Genomic DNA, 19,734 nt, shown 5'->3' with positions numbered 1-19,734 from the left:
CGTTTAGCTCTAACCGCTCTTCTTAAATGTAGCCATGAAGCCAAGGAACCCAGCAGATTTTATTATCAATCACCCGACGGTCTAAATGCAAGAACGCAATCTACAGTTTTAAGGTAATGTCATATCTTTATTATTTAAATGAAATTATATCCAATACAGAGACGTATTAAGTACTATCATAATAAATCAGCATAAGAGAGTGGTGTTTTGTGATTCACGTTAAACATTTAAGCTTCATAATCTGGTCATTTTTAGCATAATTGGTGTGCATCCAAATGTTCTATTCCTTCCCAAAAATGCAACTAATATTTCTTAAATGCGAAAGTGAACGTAATTTCTCCCAAAGCTAATTATTTGTATTAAATAAAAACCTTGCTTCAGGCAAAATGGTTGCCCCAAGGAGACCCTTCAAATAGAAAATTATTGAAACTTACTGTGAGCACTTTTGCAACTTTCCTGAGTAATTGCTAGTTTTATTCTGCTCGGTATCTCTCTCAGAATTGATGTGTCATAGACCAGACACCACCACTAAATACCTAAATATAGAGTATTAACCCTATAGAATAAAGGGGTCATGCCAACAAAAAAGATATACTATAGTCAGCTCCTAAACTTACAAGGCAAAGTGCAATGCAATCTTCAGCATACTAAAGGGGTTGTTCACTTTCAACTTAACTTTTAGTATAATGTAGAGAGTGCTATTCTGAGAACATTTGCAGTTTGTCTTAATTTTTTGTGTTTTTTATTTTTTAATTATTTAGCTTTTTATGTAGCATCTCTCCAGTTTAGAATTTCAGCAGCTATCTGGTTGCTAGGGTCAAAATTACACTAGCAACAAGGCTTTAATTTGAATGAGAGACTGGTGATGGTCTGAATAGAAAAGTAAGTAAATAAAAGTTACATTAAAGGGGACCTGTCACCCTAAGAAATAATTTGAAATTCTTTTCTATTGTGTTTGTTAAGCAAAATAAACTTCACTTACACTATATAAGTAATATAAATCTTGTTTCCTTCAGTCCTGGACTTACACAATCACAGCAAATAGGCAGGTGCTATTTTGTGGGTACTATTATTAAGGCAAGCTTTGTATCACCCCAAAATTGTGTGTATGTGCCAGAATGGGGGACCAGATGCCCAGGCCCATGCACATGCACTGGCTACACAATTAGATGGTTAGGAGAGAGGGGGAAAGTGAGAGCTGCATTGAAAGTTAAAGTACTTGTCTGCCCCACCTTTGTGCCTAAGGCATATTGATTGACAGCTGGGATTTTTAAATGCCTTTATAATGGGTTTGGATATGTTAAAAATTAATTTGGGTTTCTTGTTTAATTTGAAAAGGGCTTTTATTATACAGCTTTTTATGTCTGGGTAACAGATCCACTTTAACACTAAAATCATAGCCTCACAGGGCCACAGTCTTTTGGCTTCCGTTGACCCACATTTGGAAGCTGGAAAGAGGCAGAAGAAGAAGGCAATTAACTATAAAGAAGAAAAAATTTAAATCACTTGAAAAGTTACTTAGAATTAGCCATTCCATAACATACTAAAAGTTAGCTTAAAGGTGAACAACCCCTTTAAAGACTAGTAATATAATTAAATAAATGTTATGATAGCATATCTGTCATGTTACTGTCAGCCGCCCCATGCGTATGCCCTGCATAGCTGACCTGACCTCCACTTAATTCTGTAAAGGGACATGTAAACAGTGTTATGTCGATATCTGCAGTCGTCACACATTACTTGGAGCTATTTTGCCATCTTGTTAATTAGAAAAAAGAACTTTATAACCTTATCTCTGCATTGCATAATGTTTCCCCAGGATTTATATTATTGCTGTTCATTTCCTTTTCAGTAAATGACCGGTTTAGTGGAAATCTAATTGAAGTGGTTTATTACTAGCACAGCCCCACCTTGCTAGAAAATGTAATTTCCAGTGCACATCATGTTCAAAGAGCACTTGTCATATTGCCGACACAATTGATGGGGGAATCCAAAAAACACTACAAGGCACAGAATGGGTAATGTTTGACTATTTGTGTGCCAGCAAACTGCCCCCTTCCCTCCCTCTCCTTCCAAGTCTAAAGTTGGTACTATATGGGCTAGTCAGGGACTCTCTCCATCTCATCCCCCACAGACAGAAGGGGTATTAGTAAGGCTCAATTGGGGCACCATAGATATACCAATAATCGTGCATTATTATTAATAATAATAATAATAATAATACAGGAATAGGACCCATTATCCAGAATGCTCGGGACCAAGGGTATTCCGGATAAGGGGTCTTTCCGTAATTTGGATCTTAATACCTTAAGTCCACTAAAAAATCAATAAAACATTAATTAAACCCAATAGGATTGTTTTGCATCCAATAAGGATTATTTATATCTTAGTTGGGATCAATTACAAGGTACTGTTGTATTTCTACATAGAAAAAGGAAATCAGTTTTAAACTTCTGAATTATTTGATTAAAATGGAGTCTATGGGAGACAGCCTTTCCATAATTCGGAGCTTTCTGGATAACAGGTTTCCGGATAAGGGGTCCGATACCTGTAATAATATGTGTATGGCCACCTTAATAGTAACTTTACACTAGGCCATTTAGCTGCTGCTGTCATCAGGTGGAAAATGCTTTTCTTCTAGTCGTAAATTACATTAAATATTAATCTATGTGCAACATTATACCAGAAGCCATCTCAGTGCTGACAGGTAGAGATGTAGCGAACTGTTCACCGGCAAACTAATTCGTGCGAACATCGGGTGTTCGCAAGTCCGCAAATTCGCGAACTTTTGGCGATGTTCGCCATTTTGGGTTCGCCGCGTTTTTTTTTGCGTTGCGTTTTTTTGCCTCGGTTTTTTCCGCCGCGTTTTTTCGCTTCGGTTTTTCGCCTTTGCGTATACATAGGAATAGCTTGCGTTTTTTTTTTTGGCGTTATTTTTTGGCGGGTTTTTTTTGCGTTTTTTTTTTTGCGTTTTTTTTACAAAGTATTTTTCAGATAAATTTTTGCCCTTGATCCCCCTCCTGCATGCCACTGTCCAGGTTGTGGCACCCTTTAAACAACTTTAAAATCAGTTTTCTAGGTTTTAAAGTTCGCCTTCCCATTGAAGTCTATGGGGTTCGCAAAGTTCGCGAGTTTTGCCGAAAGTCCGCGAACATTTTTGGCGATGTTCGCTACATCCCTACTGACAGGCAGAGCTCATCAAAATGTTCAAACCTAAAGAGAGGACTAACTCTTATGCTAAATGGTATGGTTTAATGTACTATTAAGTTGTTTAGACCTCCTCCACATGTTTTCTAGTAACATCAAAAGGTGAAAAGATTTTAAAGTTTGTATCTGATTATCCAGCACCTACAAATAAACTGTTTGTTGACAACAAATGTCCTGTTTTACATGAGAAAGTGTGTCAGACTGTAGCACGGTGTAAATGGCATTTGACTCCTATTTATCTTCCTGTATAAGAACTAAATCCATTGTATTCTATACAGTTTATATGCTATCTGCTATGTAATGCTGTTTTGCCCATTCAACTTGAATGGCTGCCCCCATGGCTAAACAAGCAGAGTAGAATTTGTGAAGTACATTTTTTTTACCAGTACAGTTAACCTGAGGCAGGCCAAGGTGGCTGGGTGCCCTAGCAGGCTACCTCTCCATCCTACCAGCATATTATATTTATATGTATATAAGACACTTTGGTGATACTGTTTCTGTAATACACATTGTGTCGTAATTAAAAATGAATAAGGGCTCATTTACTAAAGGAGTGCAAAGTGCAATTCAGCATATTTTTACCCACAATGCAACATTCTTTCACAAAATTCCTGCATAACTTTGTTGCAGCAACCATATATGCAAATATTTACTACAGTTAGTAAATAACAGTCAAATTATGCCTGTAAGGTAATGGCATTTACAAAGGCAAGACACGGGCATACACCTACATTCCTATCAATTGCTTGCAGTGGTACAGCATTCAGCAGTCTGTTGTTCCTGAGTGTGCTGCAGTTTGTACCTTATGTGCATAGGTAGGCATACCCAAAAAACTGGCACATAACACTTATATAAAGGATCAAAGAGGCACAGGTGCTATGTGTATGGGGTACAAAATGAGTGCAAACAAAGTGTATTTGACAGTTTACAGCCATACATGAGTACACTCATATTTACATGAAACAGTTCTGATGTGTTTTTTTTAGCTAATCCAGGGCCAATTATCTGCACCAGAAGTATTTGAATTTACTTATCAGTGTGGGCATTGTTTTGTTGATGGCTGCTCATGGGGGTGAAACTATCCACAAGACAGTTACAATGGGCTTTATGGTGAAGACCCACTGAGCTACTAGTATGTTATATATGGTATGTTCTTGTACCAGTATGCATGTTGGTCTAGGTCCATGGTTATTTATACAGCGTTACCCAAGCCTATTAGAACCATACCTCACTCATACTGATTCATACTCACTCTCATTCACATACACACTAACATTTACATTCCTAAACTCTTGCTGAGAAATCTTACATTCACATGCACTCTTGCACTCACTATATTTCATTTTTGGGAAGAAACATGTTTCTGAATATATTTTAATATAAAGCTTCATATTATTTTATTTTAGGCATTGCCAAAATGATGGTACCTATTATTCTTCTCCTTTGCTTCCTGATCTCTTCTAATGCAGTCCCTGTAAGTTACATCTTCTATATGTTAGCCCCATACCAAAGCACGGCCCAACTTGAGTCTTTGAAATGAAATCTATTTTTATTTACAGATGCATTTTTCACATATGTCAAGTAACAGTGAAGAGGTAAGTAAACACAACATTTGTAAATGTTATAAATGTCCATTTGGCATAAAAGTCTGCGTCTCCTTCAAGCTGAACTCTTATAATTGCCAGGGAGGATTATAGGGGGTAATCCAGTCAGGGACCGTTTAGCAGAGAAGTGGCCCAAGAGACACAAATGTATGGTTTGGGGCCTGAGAAGGGGGTGGGAATCAGGTAGGGTTTTGCCATAATTTCATGACCAGGGTGTATCTGGGTGTGACCATGTGTGCACAGGTAATTTCATGCTATGGTGCTCCATGATCACTGATGGTGTCCCTGATAATTGCTATAAGTGGCTTAACTATAGATTTATGGGGCCCAGTGACAAATTTTCACCCCACCCAAACAGTTGGCTTCTGCAGCAGTGCTGCTTGTCTCCCAAGCGGCCTTGCACAATTACGCCACCTAAACCTGCTATAGCTATACTTAGGGGGAGATTTACTAATCCACGAATGCTCCAAGCGTATTTTCAGCGACTTTTTCGTATTTTGCGCGACTTATTGGTACTTTGTGACAAAATTTGTGCGACAGAATCGTATTGTCGCACCGAGTACGAACGTTTTGGATTCATTTAAGCTTCGTTATCATGACTTTCCTTGGGCCAGGTTGGAGCTGCAGAGTGCCATTGATTCCTATGGGAGGCTTCCAAAATCATGCACAGAAGGATCAAAGTCGGAAAGGTTTTCCTGCATTTTACGATCGTTCGGTACAAAAATTTTGTGACTTTCTGATCGCCAATACGATATTATCATGACTAATACGATTTTTTCGTAAACATATTCGTGATCTTAAGGAATTATCATATCCAATCCGTATTTCATGAATGTGCCCCTTACAGTTAGGGTTATAACTTGTGATGAGTGAATCTGTCCTGTGTTGCTGAAAAATTAGCGCAACTTTTCAAAAATCAACTAAGCACGTGTCGAAGAAAATTTATGGGAGGGGTGTTATTTTTTTGCTGTGCGTCATTTTCTTGACGCGTGGCGAATTTTTCCGTGCCAATTTTGCCCCAGTGGGATGTAAATTCTATATGTTTCACAAACAGAACTAAAGCAATCACACAATTAATCAAGTTTTGGCTGACAAAGAGCTGGGAAATGATATCAAGTGGCCAGACATGGTGGCCACCAATCAGGCTGTGCTTCATTTTTTTGACGCATGGCAAATTTTTCCACGCCAAATTTTGCTGCCCGTTTTGAGAAACAATCTGCAAATTGTGGTATTGGGAAATTTGCAGCGAATCCATGCCTGCCGAAAAATGTCACTCATCACTAGCTATAACTATTCCAAAACTGTATTTACATAATTTGCTAAAAATGTCAAAGCCAGTATAGGAAATAGTTACATTTTTTCCCAGTACAAACAGAAGATCATGGCATAGTGTGTGTTTCTTTAGTTGTTGCTTTGTGAATGCTTTTCAAGTAAAAAGTTTGCATTAGTTATACTATAGAGATGGCTATTGCTTTGTGAGACAGAGAAGCACTATTTTGTCATCTTTACAGCCCGCCCCAACAGGTCCCCTTCACCCATCCCAAACCTCAGCCTGGACTGCAACAAACAGCAGCTATAACTTTTTCTGGATGAAAAATGCATAACAGTGGGGTTGGCAGATGCCATCTCTCCTTACTTCAGGTCCTCATGTGATTGCCAGTATGGAACAAGCCATTTCTGAATAGGCTACACAGTACTAGTGTGCATTTGTCAGCCAAGAAAAATGCTTGCTTTTTCTTGGTAATGATTGGTTGTGATAACCATGTATTTTGTACTGTATTTTGCGGTTCCACCAATATATAATGCATAGTGCATTTCCCTCATGTTACATTTCCTGGATTTTTTTCTGGTCCCCTGAAGCACATAAAATGGGGGTTCTACTCTATAGGCACCTATGGGCTGCCCCCCAAGACACAGGCCCATGGGTGCCTATATATAAATATGTACCTTTATTCTTCCCCTCTCCTCTCAGCCACTGCTCTGGGGCTGCCCTTTTAAGCCACTACTTCTATAGTGAAAATGACATATAGCTGTAGCAATTATTCCTTATTCCCAGTAAAACATTTATATTTAATAACAATATTGTTTGTTCTGATATTACCAGGGAATGCCTTACGGACCCTATGGCTATCAGAACCCACAGGTGAGAAACTTTTCAAGAAAATGATATACAGGTATCTACCTATTAAAGGATCAATTTTAAATAAATTACAGTACATACTGATCTCATACCACATCAATGACAGCCCCAGTGGGATGTAAATTCTATATGTTTCACAAACAGAACTAAAGTAATCACACAATTAATCAAGTTTTGGCTGACAAAGAGCTGGGAAATGATATCAAGTGGCCAGACGTGGTGGCCACCATTCAGGCTGTGCCTGAGTAGAACACTTGGCAGAGGGCCCACCAATTAAATGTTTGCCCTGGGCCTGCTCATACCTTAAAGTGGCTCTGACTAGTGGCTGGGCAAGCAACTGAAGAAAAAACATGCATACTCCTGATCTCACTCCGTTTTTCAGCAATCAATTGCTCTGGCTTGCTGCATAATTCATTTAAAAAACCTTAGATCTGACAAACATTTAATTTTTGTCAAAGACCTGCTTGTGGAAAAGAAAAAAAAACAGTTGTATTATGCAGCAAAGTGCAGCACTAAGGACCTGATCACACAGACCCGATCCCCTTGCCACTTCCCCTGGCCGCCAATATCCTCCGCTGATGCGTTTCACTTAGGCATACTCAGGGGAGGATGTTGGGTGGGTGGCGGGGGGCCCTGCAGGGGGTTGGGGGGCACGGCGGGGGCACCTTGGGTCCGACCCTGTGCCCAGGCCCTAAGGGATGCAGACCAATGTGGGCTATGCATCCTACAACTTGCATCTCAAAATGACACCTAACACAGGCCGCATTCTTATCAAAGCGCAGTTCACAGGTTTCTGCTCTCCAAAATGAAATTTGCACAATGCCCCGCAAAAAATAGCAGATTACAGCGCTGCGGAATATGTTGGCGCTTTATAAATAAATGTTAATAATAATTACACTTTTGTTTGGCACTTTGCACAGGCATTTGCATGAGGCATTGTAAATGATCTCTCTTTTCCTTTTAAGTTTGCCATATTACTTCTAATATGAAAAACTAATTTCAGCAACGGGCCTAGCTGGCCAGACACCCTAGGCCACCCGGCCGGCTACCCTCCTCCACACGTGCACACAAGAACATGCGCACATGCTTGGCGATGGTGTGTGTGTGGGGTGGGAATACACATGCAGAGTAGACTTCTCGCTGGGGGCCAAGCACCAGTAAGCCAGCTGTGGGGGGTACAAGGACTTGGAATTAGGCAGGTAAACTGAAGAGGTACATGTCTAGCACCCCCAACGCTGCTCCCTTGGCACGTGCCCCTAGTTCCAGCCCTGACTAATCTCTTGTCCGCTCTGTAATTTTATTTGTTTCTATTAAATAAACTTTCAGTTTACAGTGTTCAATTTCATAAAATTTTCCTTCACGTCAACAATTATTCATTTTTTAGATGCCCAGTATTGGCTCTATGTATGGATTGGGCTTTCCACACTACTCACAGATGATCCAGCTACAGCAAGCCTTAGGTAGACAACCTTCCTCATGGCTACCACAGAACATAGCGAGGACCCAGCAGATACATAAAGAGACCATTCCATTGAATCTGCCAAGATTCCATCTGCAGCCAGTCCAGTCACAGCTTCCACAGCTGCCAGCCCCACCTGTACAGCAACCACAACTCAATCCTCCACAATCAAAATCTAATTATGTCACAAAACAACCACATCAACCTCTTCAGCTACCCCCTGCACCTGACCAACAAGCTCAGGCACCCATGGTAAGATTGTAAAATAATCCAGGGGTATGACTACAGAGGAAGCAGACCCTGTGGTTGCAGGAGGGGGGTAGGGGGCAGGAGTGTAGGGGGCCTCTACAGTTTTATTATATATTGGTAAAATAGATTAACTTAGCAATATTTTCAGGCCCTAAATTGAAATTGCTGTGGGGCCCAGTTACATCTAGTTAAGATAAGTGAATCTAGTGCACTTATAGAACCCTCTAAGTGCATAGTTATACAGAGAAACACACAGTTTTATGTGTGTTCATTGTTTGGAACTAAACACAAAAAAAGAACTGATGTAAACTTACTAAGAGTGATCCTCTGAGAACTTTTGCAATTTACATTTAATTTTTCTATGTTTAGTGGTTTCTGAGATATTACCAGTTCAGACAGTTTTGGACTACTACTTTGGCTTTCAGCCCAACAGCTCTTTTCAAAGGCCAGCAATTTTATAGGGTCAGTTAAAGAACATGTCAACCAAAAAAAAAATAAGCAACTTTGCAATATCCATTAAAATTTGTAATGGTTTTTAAGTTATTTGTATATATTATTGCTATTAAAAGGAGTGTTTTTCTGTCCTTTTCTATTCTCTGCCCTGGAGGCTCTGGCTTATGAAACAATGTAACACAAGCCAATATATTGACAGGCCTGTCCTGCTATAGCAGACACACCTTTGCAACATTGTTTAAAAAGTCATAGCCAGGAGTTAAGCAAATGTTGCTTTCAATAGCAAATAGCTCTCTTGCCTGCACTGCCTCTTTTTGGCGCACTCCCTTGTGATGGCAACATACATGCAGGCACTCACAGGGAGGAGGGGCAGAGTGGCAGGCCAGTTTGCCCAGCCATCTTAGCCCACTCCTGATTGGAAAGTTGCTTAGAATTCAGTGGAATGGTCTCTTAATGTATATGCTGGGTCCTCGCTATTTTATCTTTTATTAGACAAAAAATATTTTTTGCATTGACATGTCCTTTATTCTTAGGGTTTTTGACTACTAAAAATTAAAAATAAATGTGGGAAAACTTTAATATCTGATTTATGGTAACATGTGTTTTTTTTGTAATGTATATATGTAATTACAGATGTTTCCTCCATTTTCCAATATAATGAACCCATATCAACCCTACTGGCAACAGGTATGTAAAACAGATTTTCAAATGTCTACACAGAAAAAGGTTATGTAAAGCAACTTCAATGTGTTATGAAAGATATGAGTCTTCTTAGAGTCAGAACTCTTAATGTGATTCTAGATTAGAACATTGGTTATACCAGAGAAAAGAAATCAGCAATCAAAAAGATTGTTCATTAAATAAAACAGAACTCTCAAATTGAGCATAAAAGTAAAGATCTTTCCATTATATACCCACCTTGGGGTGGGCGATATCACAAGAAGGTATGCAGGCCACTGGTTGAGGACCACATCTTATGATGTGCAGGTTGACCCACAACCTGCAGGTTTCCTCTTCGGTCAGCTGGGTTAGGGTTGAAATTTAGGAGACCATTTCAGGTTCGGGTTGGGTGGGGGGCAGACTGCTCTCAAACTTTCCCTGCCTTGGAGTGTGCAGAAGTAGCATACAGAGTGGAAACAAGCTGGTAGGTCTGGACTGGACTGTGTTATAGGTTGAGTGCAGGTCCTACAATCTCAACATTTTGGGGGTTAGGGCCGAATGTGGGGGTTATGGTTTTGCGGGTCACAGTCAGGAAGCGCCAGGAAGTCTGAATGAGCAAAATCGGTCTCTGTATGGCCACTATATATATAGATGTCAGCTTCTCAGAGGTCTTACATAATTCTCATTAGTAGTACTAGACACTGACCAACTGAAAGGGGGCCGTTTACTAACGGACATTTTTTTTTTCCACAATATGTGTTTTTTGGACTAAAACCTGATTTTTTGGTGTAAAAAACACCATTTACTGTATTATGCATAAAATCCACCTAAGAAAGAATACAAAATTTCGCCATCTAAAAGATGTTGTGGTCACGTAGAAGTCAATGGAAGTTTTCCTAGACAAATGGTTACAATTTGATTTCATTCATGTTTTTAGAGGTTTTTGCGGTTTTAGTTGAAATGAGTTTGAGTTTTTAAAAACCTTGGAAAAAAGAATGTTGATAAATGTGCCTCCATATGTCACCCTAACTGCAAATATTCCAAGTATATATATTCCAAGTATATATTATTTTATAATAATATATACTAGAAAAAAGAACCCCTTTTGGACTCATAATGCAATGAACGAGCTGCATTTTCACATTTAAGAATTATGTGGATTGCCCTCTAAAGGAGATAAAACAAATTTAGTATAAAAAGCCCTAAACCTCAGGTTTACAGAAAAGGAGCAGTTCATCCCTGGGGTTAACTAGGAATTGGAAGCTGATCACATGACTTTTACTCCTCCCAAAATTGCTGTGAAGTCACAGCACTGTAACTTACAATATTCCAAAATATTTCATCTGTTGTAAACTGAAAATTACAACTACAACTATAGTTTGTATGGGCTGTGATTATTATTATCAGCAGTTACTTGTCTCCCTATCCTAGAACACAAAGCATACATAAAGAGCTAAATCGTACCAATTAACTGCATACAACCTGTTTTGTGCATCACAGTAAGATTAAAAGATTACATAGAGAAGAAATTCTAGTAAATACATTTAGAAGGACTACAGTTCGTGCAATAAGTTTAGCCCAGCAATTTACCTTTCTTAGAAATGTCCCTGGTTTCTGGCATGTTCTGCATGTTTTTTTTCTTAAACCTGGCATCAAATATTTAACTGCCTTTTCATGCAAGTGACTAGAAACAGGAGCAATTTAGCATCTTTAAAAATGGGATAAAGAAAATATCTGGGCAATGATACCTCTAGCATTCCTAGTGACATCTAACATAATGTAAATAAGTGCAATTCTATAGACACAAGACAGATGTCTATCTATCTTCTGTCTTTAAATAACTGTTAATTTCTGCATTCTGTTAACACTGTATTAATATGTGACATATATAAGTATGACATGGGCATCCCCTCTCATGCCCTTTACTTGCAAAGGAAGGATCACCGGGGTATGCAATGTGCTCTGAAACCTGTATGTAATACTTACTCAGGGCAGGTATTAAGGACAAGACTACCTTGTATCTGAGAGTGATTCAAACACCAAGTGCGGCATTAAAGGTCCAGCCAACCGATTGCATTTGCTTGGCACCAGTGCCAGGCAAAAGAACTATTCAGACTGCATGCAAATGGGAACATTTTTGCACCTATTAGCAAGCATAGTGTTTGCACCCTGTGTTGATAAATGCCCTATTCTTTTGTCTAGTCTAACATTAATGTTACAGCAAAATGTTAAAATATATGGGTTCGTCATCTGGATCAACTGCTCACAAATTACATACAGTAAATACTGTGATAACATATTATTGCACACTTAGGGAGCTCTGAATGGTTTCCATTGCAATAATTTTCTTCAGTAAAATTTCAAAACAAAAGATTCTGATACCATTTTAGCTACATTAATAAGAGCATTTTTGCACCTATTAGCAAGCATAGTGTTTGCACCCTGTGTTGATAACTGCCCTATTATTTTGCCTAGTCTAACATTTATGTTACAAATTGTACTGAATTTACAGCAAGTCCAATCCTCCTTCATTGAAGGTTATTATTGAATTTTTACAATTCCTAGACCTGAATAAAAAATAAAGCCAGTTATAAAGCTGGGGTTATATGTAGTTTAAAAACTTTAAAACTTATATTGAATATTTCCTTTTGCACATTGTAGCCTTTTATGCACGGATTTGGGAGGCCACCAAACAGCAATGAAGGCAATGTAAGTGCAAAAATGTAACTGGCATAGTCATATACACTTACTGCATTGTGTGTCCTGTTTTTTTTGGTATCCTGTGGGTGATTAGTTTTCTAGTTCAAGGTACAGCTAAATCTTTTTACATTTAGGTTAAGAGTCTTGAGGAGTAGTTCATCTGAACCAACTGCTCACAATTTACAGACAGTAAATACTGTGATTACAAATTATTGCAAATTTAGGGATTAGCCATTTCAATCATTTTCTTCACTTTAATTTCAAAACAAAAGATTCTAATGCCATTTAGCTACAATAATTAGAGCATTGAAAGCTATTTATAACACAAACGTTCATGGTCACTCCCGACAGCTGTACATTCTAAAGGTCCCCATACACGTAAAGATTCGGGTGGGCGATATTGGGGAACGTGTAGGCTAATTCGGTTTGAGGACTGCATCAATGAGCTGATGCGGTCCTCGATCCGACTAGATTTTTTAACCTGCCCGATCGATATCTGGCTGATTTTAGGCCATATATTGGTTCGGGCAGGCCCGTCGGTAGTGCCCATACACGGGCCGATTAGCTGCCGAATCGGTCTAAGGGGCCGATATCGGCAGCTAGAATCGGCCCGTGTATGGGGACCTTAAGAAATGTCCTGCAGTGTTTCATTGTAGCTTACTCTGAAAAAGTTTGTGGCAACAAAATTAAAAACATATGACTAAATCTTTGAATTTTATGAAAAAGTTTTGGTCCAGACCAGAGAATTTAGATTCTTAAAATTATGTAGGATACTTCAGTCAATTAAGTTAAAATGTATATAAATTGCTGTTTTTTTATTTTTAAATTTCTGATTCCTAATAGGGTAATTACTTTGGCTTTTTTGGAATGGGAGGCAGAGCACCTTATAATTCTGAAGAAATAAATGAAGATGAGGAACCTGCAAAGGCTGAAAAAGAGTCTCCCAAAACTGAAAGTCCAGTAGCAGAGACAAGCAATACAACAATAGCTGATAATAATTCAACAACAATTTCCCAAAGCCAAGGAAACGCCACAACTAACAATGAAAGTATGGCTGGAGATATTATACAGAGTTCCACCATTCCCTTAAATGCGCAAAATGGACACATAGAAGGACCTCCAGTGATAGCTGTTGTCCATAATAAACATAAAAACACTTTACATGGGGCATCCAGACAAGCACACTATGTTGTCAGAGCACCTAATCCAGACACTATATTAAGTAACCACCAGCCCCATCAAAAATATCATATAGTTGACAAGATTTTAGTTGGACGGGGAGGCTTCCCATCTCAAAATACCATCTATCACCAAGAACAAATTACAGGCAAAGTACCATTGACAAACATCCACACCGAAAAATCAAGTTACATTAGGCATGTTCCTCAGACAAATTCAGATAAAATACCACTTAGAACAGTGGCTACGAAAGATGGTGATAGTTTTGTAAGAGAAGCTAGGGGAATGCATTTTGATCCTACCATGAACACAATAGGAAATGATGCAATACAACAAATTTACAGAAACAATGTGCCAGAAAATGCTTCTCCAAAAGTTGATAATGAACATCTATCGTTCTTAGTTAATAAAAATAAAACTCCTAACCGCAAAATTATTCTAGTCCAGCATCAAGGTAGGGAGCATTTTCCTGGGCATATTATGGAATCAGTAATTGAAAGTGAATATGCTCCCAGGGGAATATTCTCAAGCCATAGAAACACACCATCTTATACTCAAATTAATAAAGAAGACAAAAAACTGAGTGTCCCCAACAATGGTGACAATAGTGGGAACATAAACACTGCCCATATAAAGAGTGAAGACCTTTTTATAGGAGGTGAATTTTTTCAACACAATGGTGAGAATGCTGCTCTTTATCAAAAGGAAGGCACAGCTTCTGATATTGGCACAGCTTATGATATTGGCACAGCTACTACTGGTCAGCAGCTGGAATCTATTTATTTGGTAAAACACTTCCCAACTAACCACTTCCAAGTGTATGGTGATAATAACCCAAAGAATCCAAGTCATCTTTTGAGCAATACATGGCAAAAGAAACCTGATCAGCTGGAAAGTCCAAGGAATAACTTGCTAGGCCAGAAAGAAATCTATCTTTATCCTGATACAGAATTGTATCATCAGACTAACAACGAACTGCCATTAGGAAAACAGCACTGGGACAATGAAATAGACTTTTCAGCTGTTCAGTTTGAAAATCCAGGTTCTTCTACGTACTATATAAAGGGTTCCCAAAGGCAAAAACAGTGGCCTACAGCTAGCAATAACAGGGTGGAACTGGACAGACAGCCCATAGATCAACCAAATTATTTGTTAATATCAAAACTGGATCCGGCCAAAAACACAGACGTATCAACCTTTACAACCAATGAACCCATGGCTCAGAATGGCTATATTACTAATCAGGAAGCTTACTTGCAAAGCCCAAACAATAAGTCACCTTTTATTTTTAATAAACCATCAACAGATGGTATTCTATATATTCCAATAGATGAGCTACATGATTCCCAAAATAATCCAGTTCATCTTAAACTAACTCCTTATTCCAAAGCACATTCTGAGAACCATAGTCCAGGGGTGTTTCGCTCACTTCAAGAAGTAAATCCCAACATCTATCCTTCCAGCTTGAGACGTCAATCTTTGAATCCTAGGAAGACGGGACATTATTCATGTACTATTCCACTTACAGGGGTCGATCCAACATTAGAACATAATAATGCATTAATATTAGTTTGCTGCAAGCTTAATGATATGGGCCAATCACATCCTTCAGCAAATGAAGATAATGTTCATCATTTAAAAGTAGTTTTAAATGAGTACATGGAATCTGTACCACATCAAGATCAAACTCACAGGCAACATACAAGAGATGTTATAGAGTCACCAAAATTTAGCATCCAAAACAATGTAATGACAGTGAGACCTAACAGTTCTAATAACCATGACAATATTCAGAGTTCTAGAGGGAAATCTTCAGATTCAGTCCCATGCACATCAAAGCCTTCTTATGAGCAAAATTCTGAATATCCTTATGCATTTCCAAAAAAACAATGCTCTTATAGAGGTGATGCAGACAGTTATCTGCCCCCCAGCCAAGATGAATCAATCTCCCTTAAAAAAAGATTTTTAGCATCTGAAAATGTTTACATGCCTTTAGCAAATACCCCGGGGTCTGATTTACCTGATAGAAGAATAAAGGATGAAGGGAAAGTTAAAAAAGGAATAGGGAAACTACTAGAAATACTTACATGCCCACAAGACCAAGAAATACATACAAATAAAAAGGCAATAAATATTGCTAAAACCAGGCCTACTGCATCTTTGTTAAACCATGACAAACTCAGTGCAGATGCAGTACCAGTACTGAATACAGAGCAGAGTGATGCAGAAAAGCCTATCAATGCAATTGGTAACTTGCCTGACTGTCTAATACTTAAGAAATAGTCTTCCCAGTAAATACCTTTTGCATTTTATGAAATCCTAATTTGGATTTGATACAGCCTTATTAGCACCATTTGTTCGAGGTAGCTATCAATACAGACAAACAATAAAACTTTAAGGACATTTCCAATATGAATATCTGATTATTCATCAATGAAAATTTTGCCAAGATCAGTATTTACAAATGGTCTAAAGAAGTGGGGTAGAATATATATTTGAAACAGCATCCTTACTAACAAGTCAAGCAAATCACTTAACCTCAAGAATTTTAGATAATAGAGCTTGAAACAGAGCTCCATGACTTTTTAAAGTAAAACTAAAGCTGAGAAATGTATATGGCTCGAAATGCTGGGTTTTATATCAGCAGCATAGTTTTGCAGCCCCGTAACATTAACAATAAATACATTCATGGCCATCTAATTGGAGCTACTGCTGCAAAGCTGGAAATCATCAAGAAGAAAATATGGTTACAGCTTTCATAGAAGCTGATTATAAAACTCTGATGCAGAATGCACTGTTATCTTCACCAGTGATCCCCAACCAATGGATTGTGAGTAACATGTTGCTCACCAACCCCTTCGATGTTGCTCTCAATGCCCCAAACCAGGTAGTTATTTTTGAATTCCTGACTTGTTGGCAAGTTTTGGTTAAATAAAACAACAATAATAATACTAACAAATAAAGCCTCCTGTAAGCAGATAGTGTGCATAGAGGCTACCTAATAGCCCAATCACAGCCCTATTTGGCTCCTCCATGAACTTTTATGATGCCTGTGTTGCTCTCCAAGTCTTTTTACATTTGACTGTGGCTCATGAGAAAGAAAGATTCGGGACCCCTGATCTTCACTGTTAAAGGGCTGTAGTCACCTTGGGTTAATGCTAATGTGCAGCATTAAAAACATTTAAATGCTAAAGGAGAAATAAAGCTCAAGAAATGAGCTAGAAATGCTATGCCTACACAGCTATCTTTCTATGTCCCCAGTAGCTCCCCATCTTATTTTCTGTTGATTCACTGCACATGCTCTGTGCTGCTGTCAGTTATTAAACTTATGGAATCACTCACAGTATATTGTGTATATAAATTCATATATGAATCTGATAAAGGAATAATTTAAAACATTACATGGCAGCTTACTAATCAGTGCATTCTGCATCACAACTGGCTAATAATCATCCTTTAGCTACATTGTACATGTGCAGCCTATTTAAGGAAAACTATACCCCCATAATGAATACTTAACTAACAGATAATTTATATTATGTTAAGTGACCTATTAATGAAGCTTGCCAAACTGTAATATATAATATGTAAATATTGCCCTTTTACATCCTTTCCCTTGATCCACCATTTAGTGATGGCTGTGTGCACTGTGAATCCTATGATCCCAGGAGGTGGCACTTAACATGGAAATTTTCTATTTAGGAGTACCCAATAGCACATACTACTAAAAAAGTATATTTTTATGAAAATCTTTATTTAGATGAAGTAGGGTTTTACATATGAGCTTGTTTATGCAATGTATTTTTTATAGAGACCTACATTGTTTGGGGGTATAGTTTTCCTTTAACTGTTATCATACTATGAACATCCACAGCCTAGAAAAACACATTTTGGACTCTTTGTTTATTTATGGTTATTGAATTAAAATGTTGATCTCCAAATAAATGTTATGTGGTTTTTTATGGTCTATCTTTAGAGTTAATGCTATACTGGCAATCTAATAGCAACCATAAAAACAATGGAAATGTATTTAAAGACTACTGTAACCACATAGCTGCAGTATCAAAGGTGGATGGGGGGGGTCGGACTGTACCACTTTACACAGACAGGGGTTTGGACCATACCATTTTATGCAGACAGGAGTAGGGCCTACCATTTTAGGTGGATGGGGGGGTAGGACCGTTCCATTTTAGGTAGTCAGACTGAACCAATTTTCGTAGATGGGGGCCAGACCATACTATTTTAGGTAGATGGTGGGGGTTAGACTGTACCATTTGTGTGGCATAGCAGCAGCCACATGATACTATTTAACTCATTGTTCCATTGAAATGTGAAAATAAACTCCTTTGGAACTTTAACTAACATTTGAAATACACTGCTCAAAAAAATAAAAGGAACACAAAAATGAGACATCCTAGATCTGAATGAATGAAATATTCTTATTAAATACTTCGTTCTTTACATAGTTGAATGTGCTGACAACAAAATCACACAAAAATTATCAATGGAAATCAAATTTATCAACCCATGGAGGTCTGGATTTGGAATCACACTCAAAATTAAAGTGGAAAAAAACACTACAGGCTGATCCAACTTTGATGTAATGTCCTTAAAACAAGTCAAAATGTGGCTCAGTAGTGTGTGTGGCCTCCACGTGCCTGTATGACCTCACCCATTTTGGTGATCGGGGCGGACCATTACACTTTAGGGTGGGGTGGACTGTACCACTTTAGACAGATAGGGGAGTCAGAGCATTCCATACCCGCTTTGCACCAAGAATTGGAAAATATGGAAGTCAGAATATTTAAAGTTACTTTGGCACTGTCACTGTGTTTAGCATAGTGGTTGGATACTGCATCTTGTTAGATCACTTTATGTATTTTTAATACTACACTATATAGTTCATTGTGCACTTGTAGTTCCACTACATCATTTTCCAGATTGATTTTGAGCTTCTACACAGAGGAGATGTTAAAAGAGGCTGCAACTGATTAGGATTTGATTCACTTGGAAGAGCACAACAAAGCACCAAAACTATATTAATTATAATATATGGTATTTTATAGTGAAATGACTGGTAAATCAAATGCAAAATCCTACTGGCAAAATTATTATTACAGGTCTCATGTAGATTTGGGAATGGGTTTGATGGCACACAGACAGATTTAATAAGAGCTAAAGACAAATTCATAAAAAAATGTCAGTAAAATGAAATCCAAAAGACAAAACTGAAAACTGTGAATCAAAATTCACAAAAGTGGGGATATAGGTTTGTGAATAAGGCGGAAAACAAGACAAATCTATCTCCACTTTTATTTTGTCTCAATATCACCACTTTTGTGAATTTACCCCACTGTGTCAGCCTGGGTGCAGACACACGGGAGCCCATTTATCAATGTACGACTGGCTATGATTAGAAAAATTTCCTTTTTTTTTTTTGTAACTTTTAGAACTGTGCATATTTTCTGAAACTTTTTCATTAATTTCTGCAACTGTTTCATAATTTGCAACAATTTGTGCGACAAAAACGTATTTGTCACAATGAGTATGAAAGTTTCGGATTCATTCAAGCTTCGGTATCGTGATTTTCCTTTGGCCAGGTTGGAGCTGCAGAGTGCCATTGAGTCCTATGGGAGGCTTCCAAAATCACACACTCAAGGATCAAAGTCAGAAAGGTTTTTGCGCTATTTCTGATCATTCGGATCCTAAATTTTCAGAACTTTCATATCTACCACAATATTTTCGTACAACCACGATGCAAAATTTTCACGCTTTTAGCGCACATCAGAAATTATCGGATTTAATCTGAATTTTTTCTATCGTACTTTTAAATGTCCGAAATTCGGACTTTGATAAATGGGCCACATGGAGTGGATTTCATTGTGAAAATGCATACGCCAAAATATGCTCCGTGTTTCTCTACTCAGCCTGATTCTCCGTCTGTGCTTATATGCAGATCAAGAAAATGCCCCATGTGGCAGTAACGGTAGTAGCAAACTGTTACATTTTTACGCTCACAAGCAGAGCATTAAAGCGCAGTAGACAACCCCCCACCCCCTTACAGTAAATTTGTTTGACAAGCA

General features: G+C 38.2%; 1 protein-coding gene across 1 annotated transcript; it reads left to right on the top strand.

Moving 5' to 3' along the window:
• Positions 1 to 51: 51 nt before the first annotated feature.
• Positions 52 to 16,061, top strand: enam (enamelin). The gene is given in 8 exon segments (NM_001145743.1): positions 52 to 113; positions 4,614 to 4,681; positions 4,767 to 4,802; positions 6,916 to 6,954; positions 8,336 to 8,662; positions 9,746 to 9,799; positions 12,434 to 12,481; positions 13,316 to 16,061. Coding segments are annotated over 7 exon segments (3,180 nt in total). The 5' UTR covers positions 52 to 113; positions 4,614 to 4,624; the 3' UTR covers positions 15,935 to 16,061.
• Positions 16,062 to 19,734: the final 3,673 nt, after the last annotated feature.

Source organism: Xenopus tropicalis, chromosome 1 (assembly GCF_000004195.4).
Source record: "Xenopus tropicalis strain Nigerian chromosome 1, UCB_Xtro_10.0, whole genome shotgun sequence".
Lineage (NCBI taxonomy): Eukaryota > Metazoa > Chordata > Amphibia > Anura > Pipidae > Xenopus > Xenopus tropicalis.
Note: the sequence above shows the minus strand (reverse complement) of the source record. Positions and strands in the feature narration are given on the sequence as shown.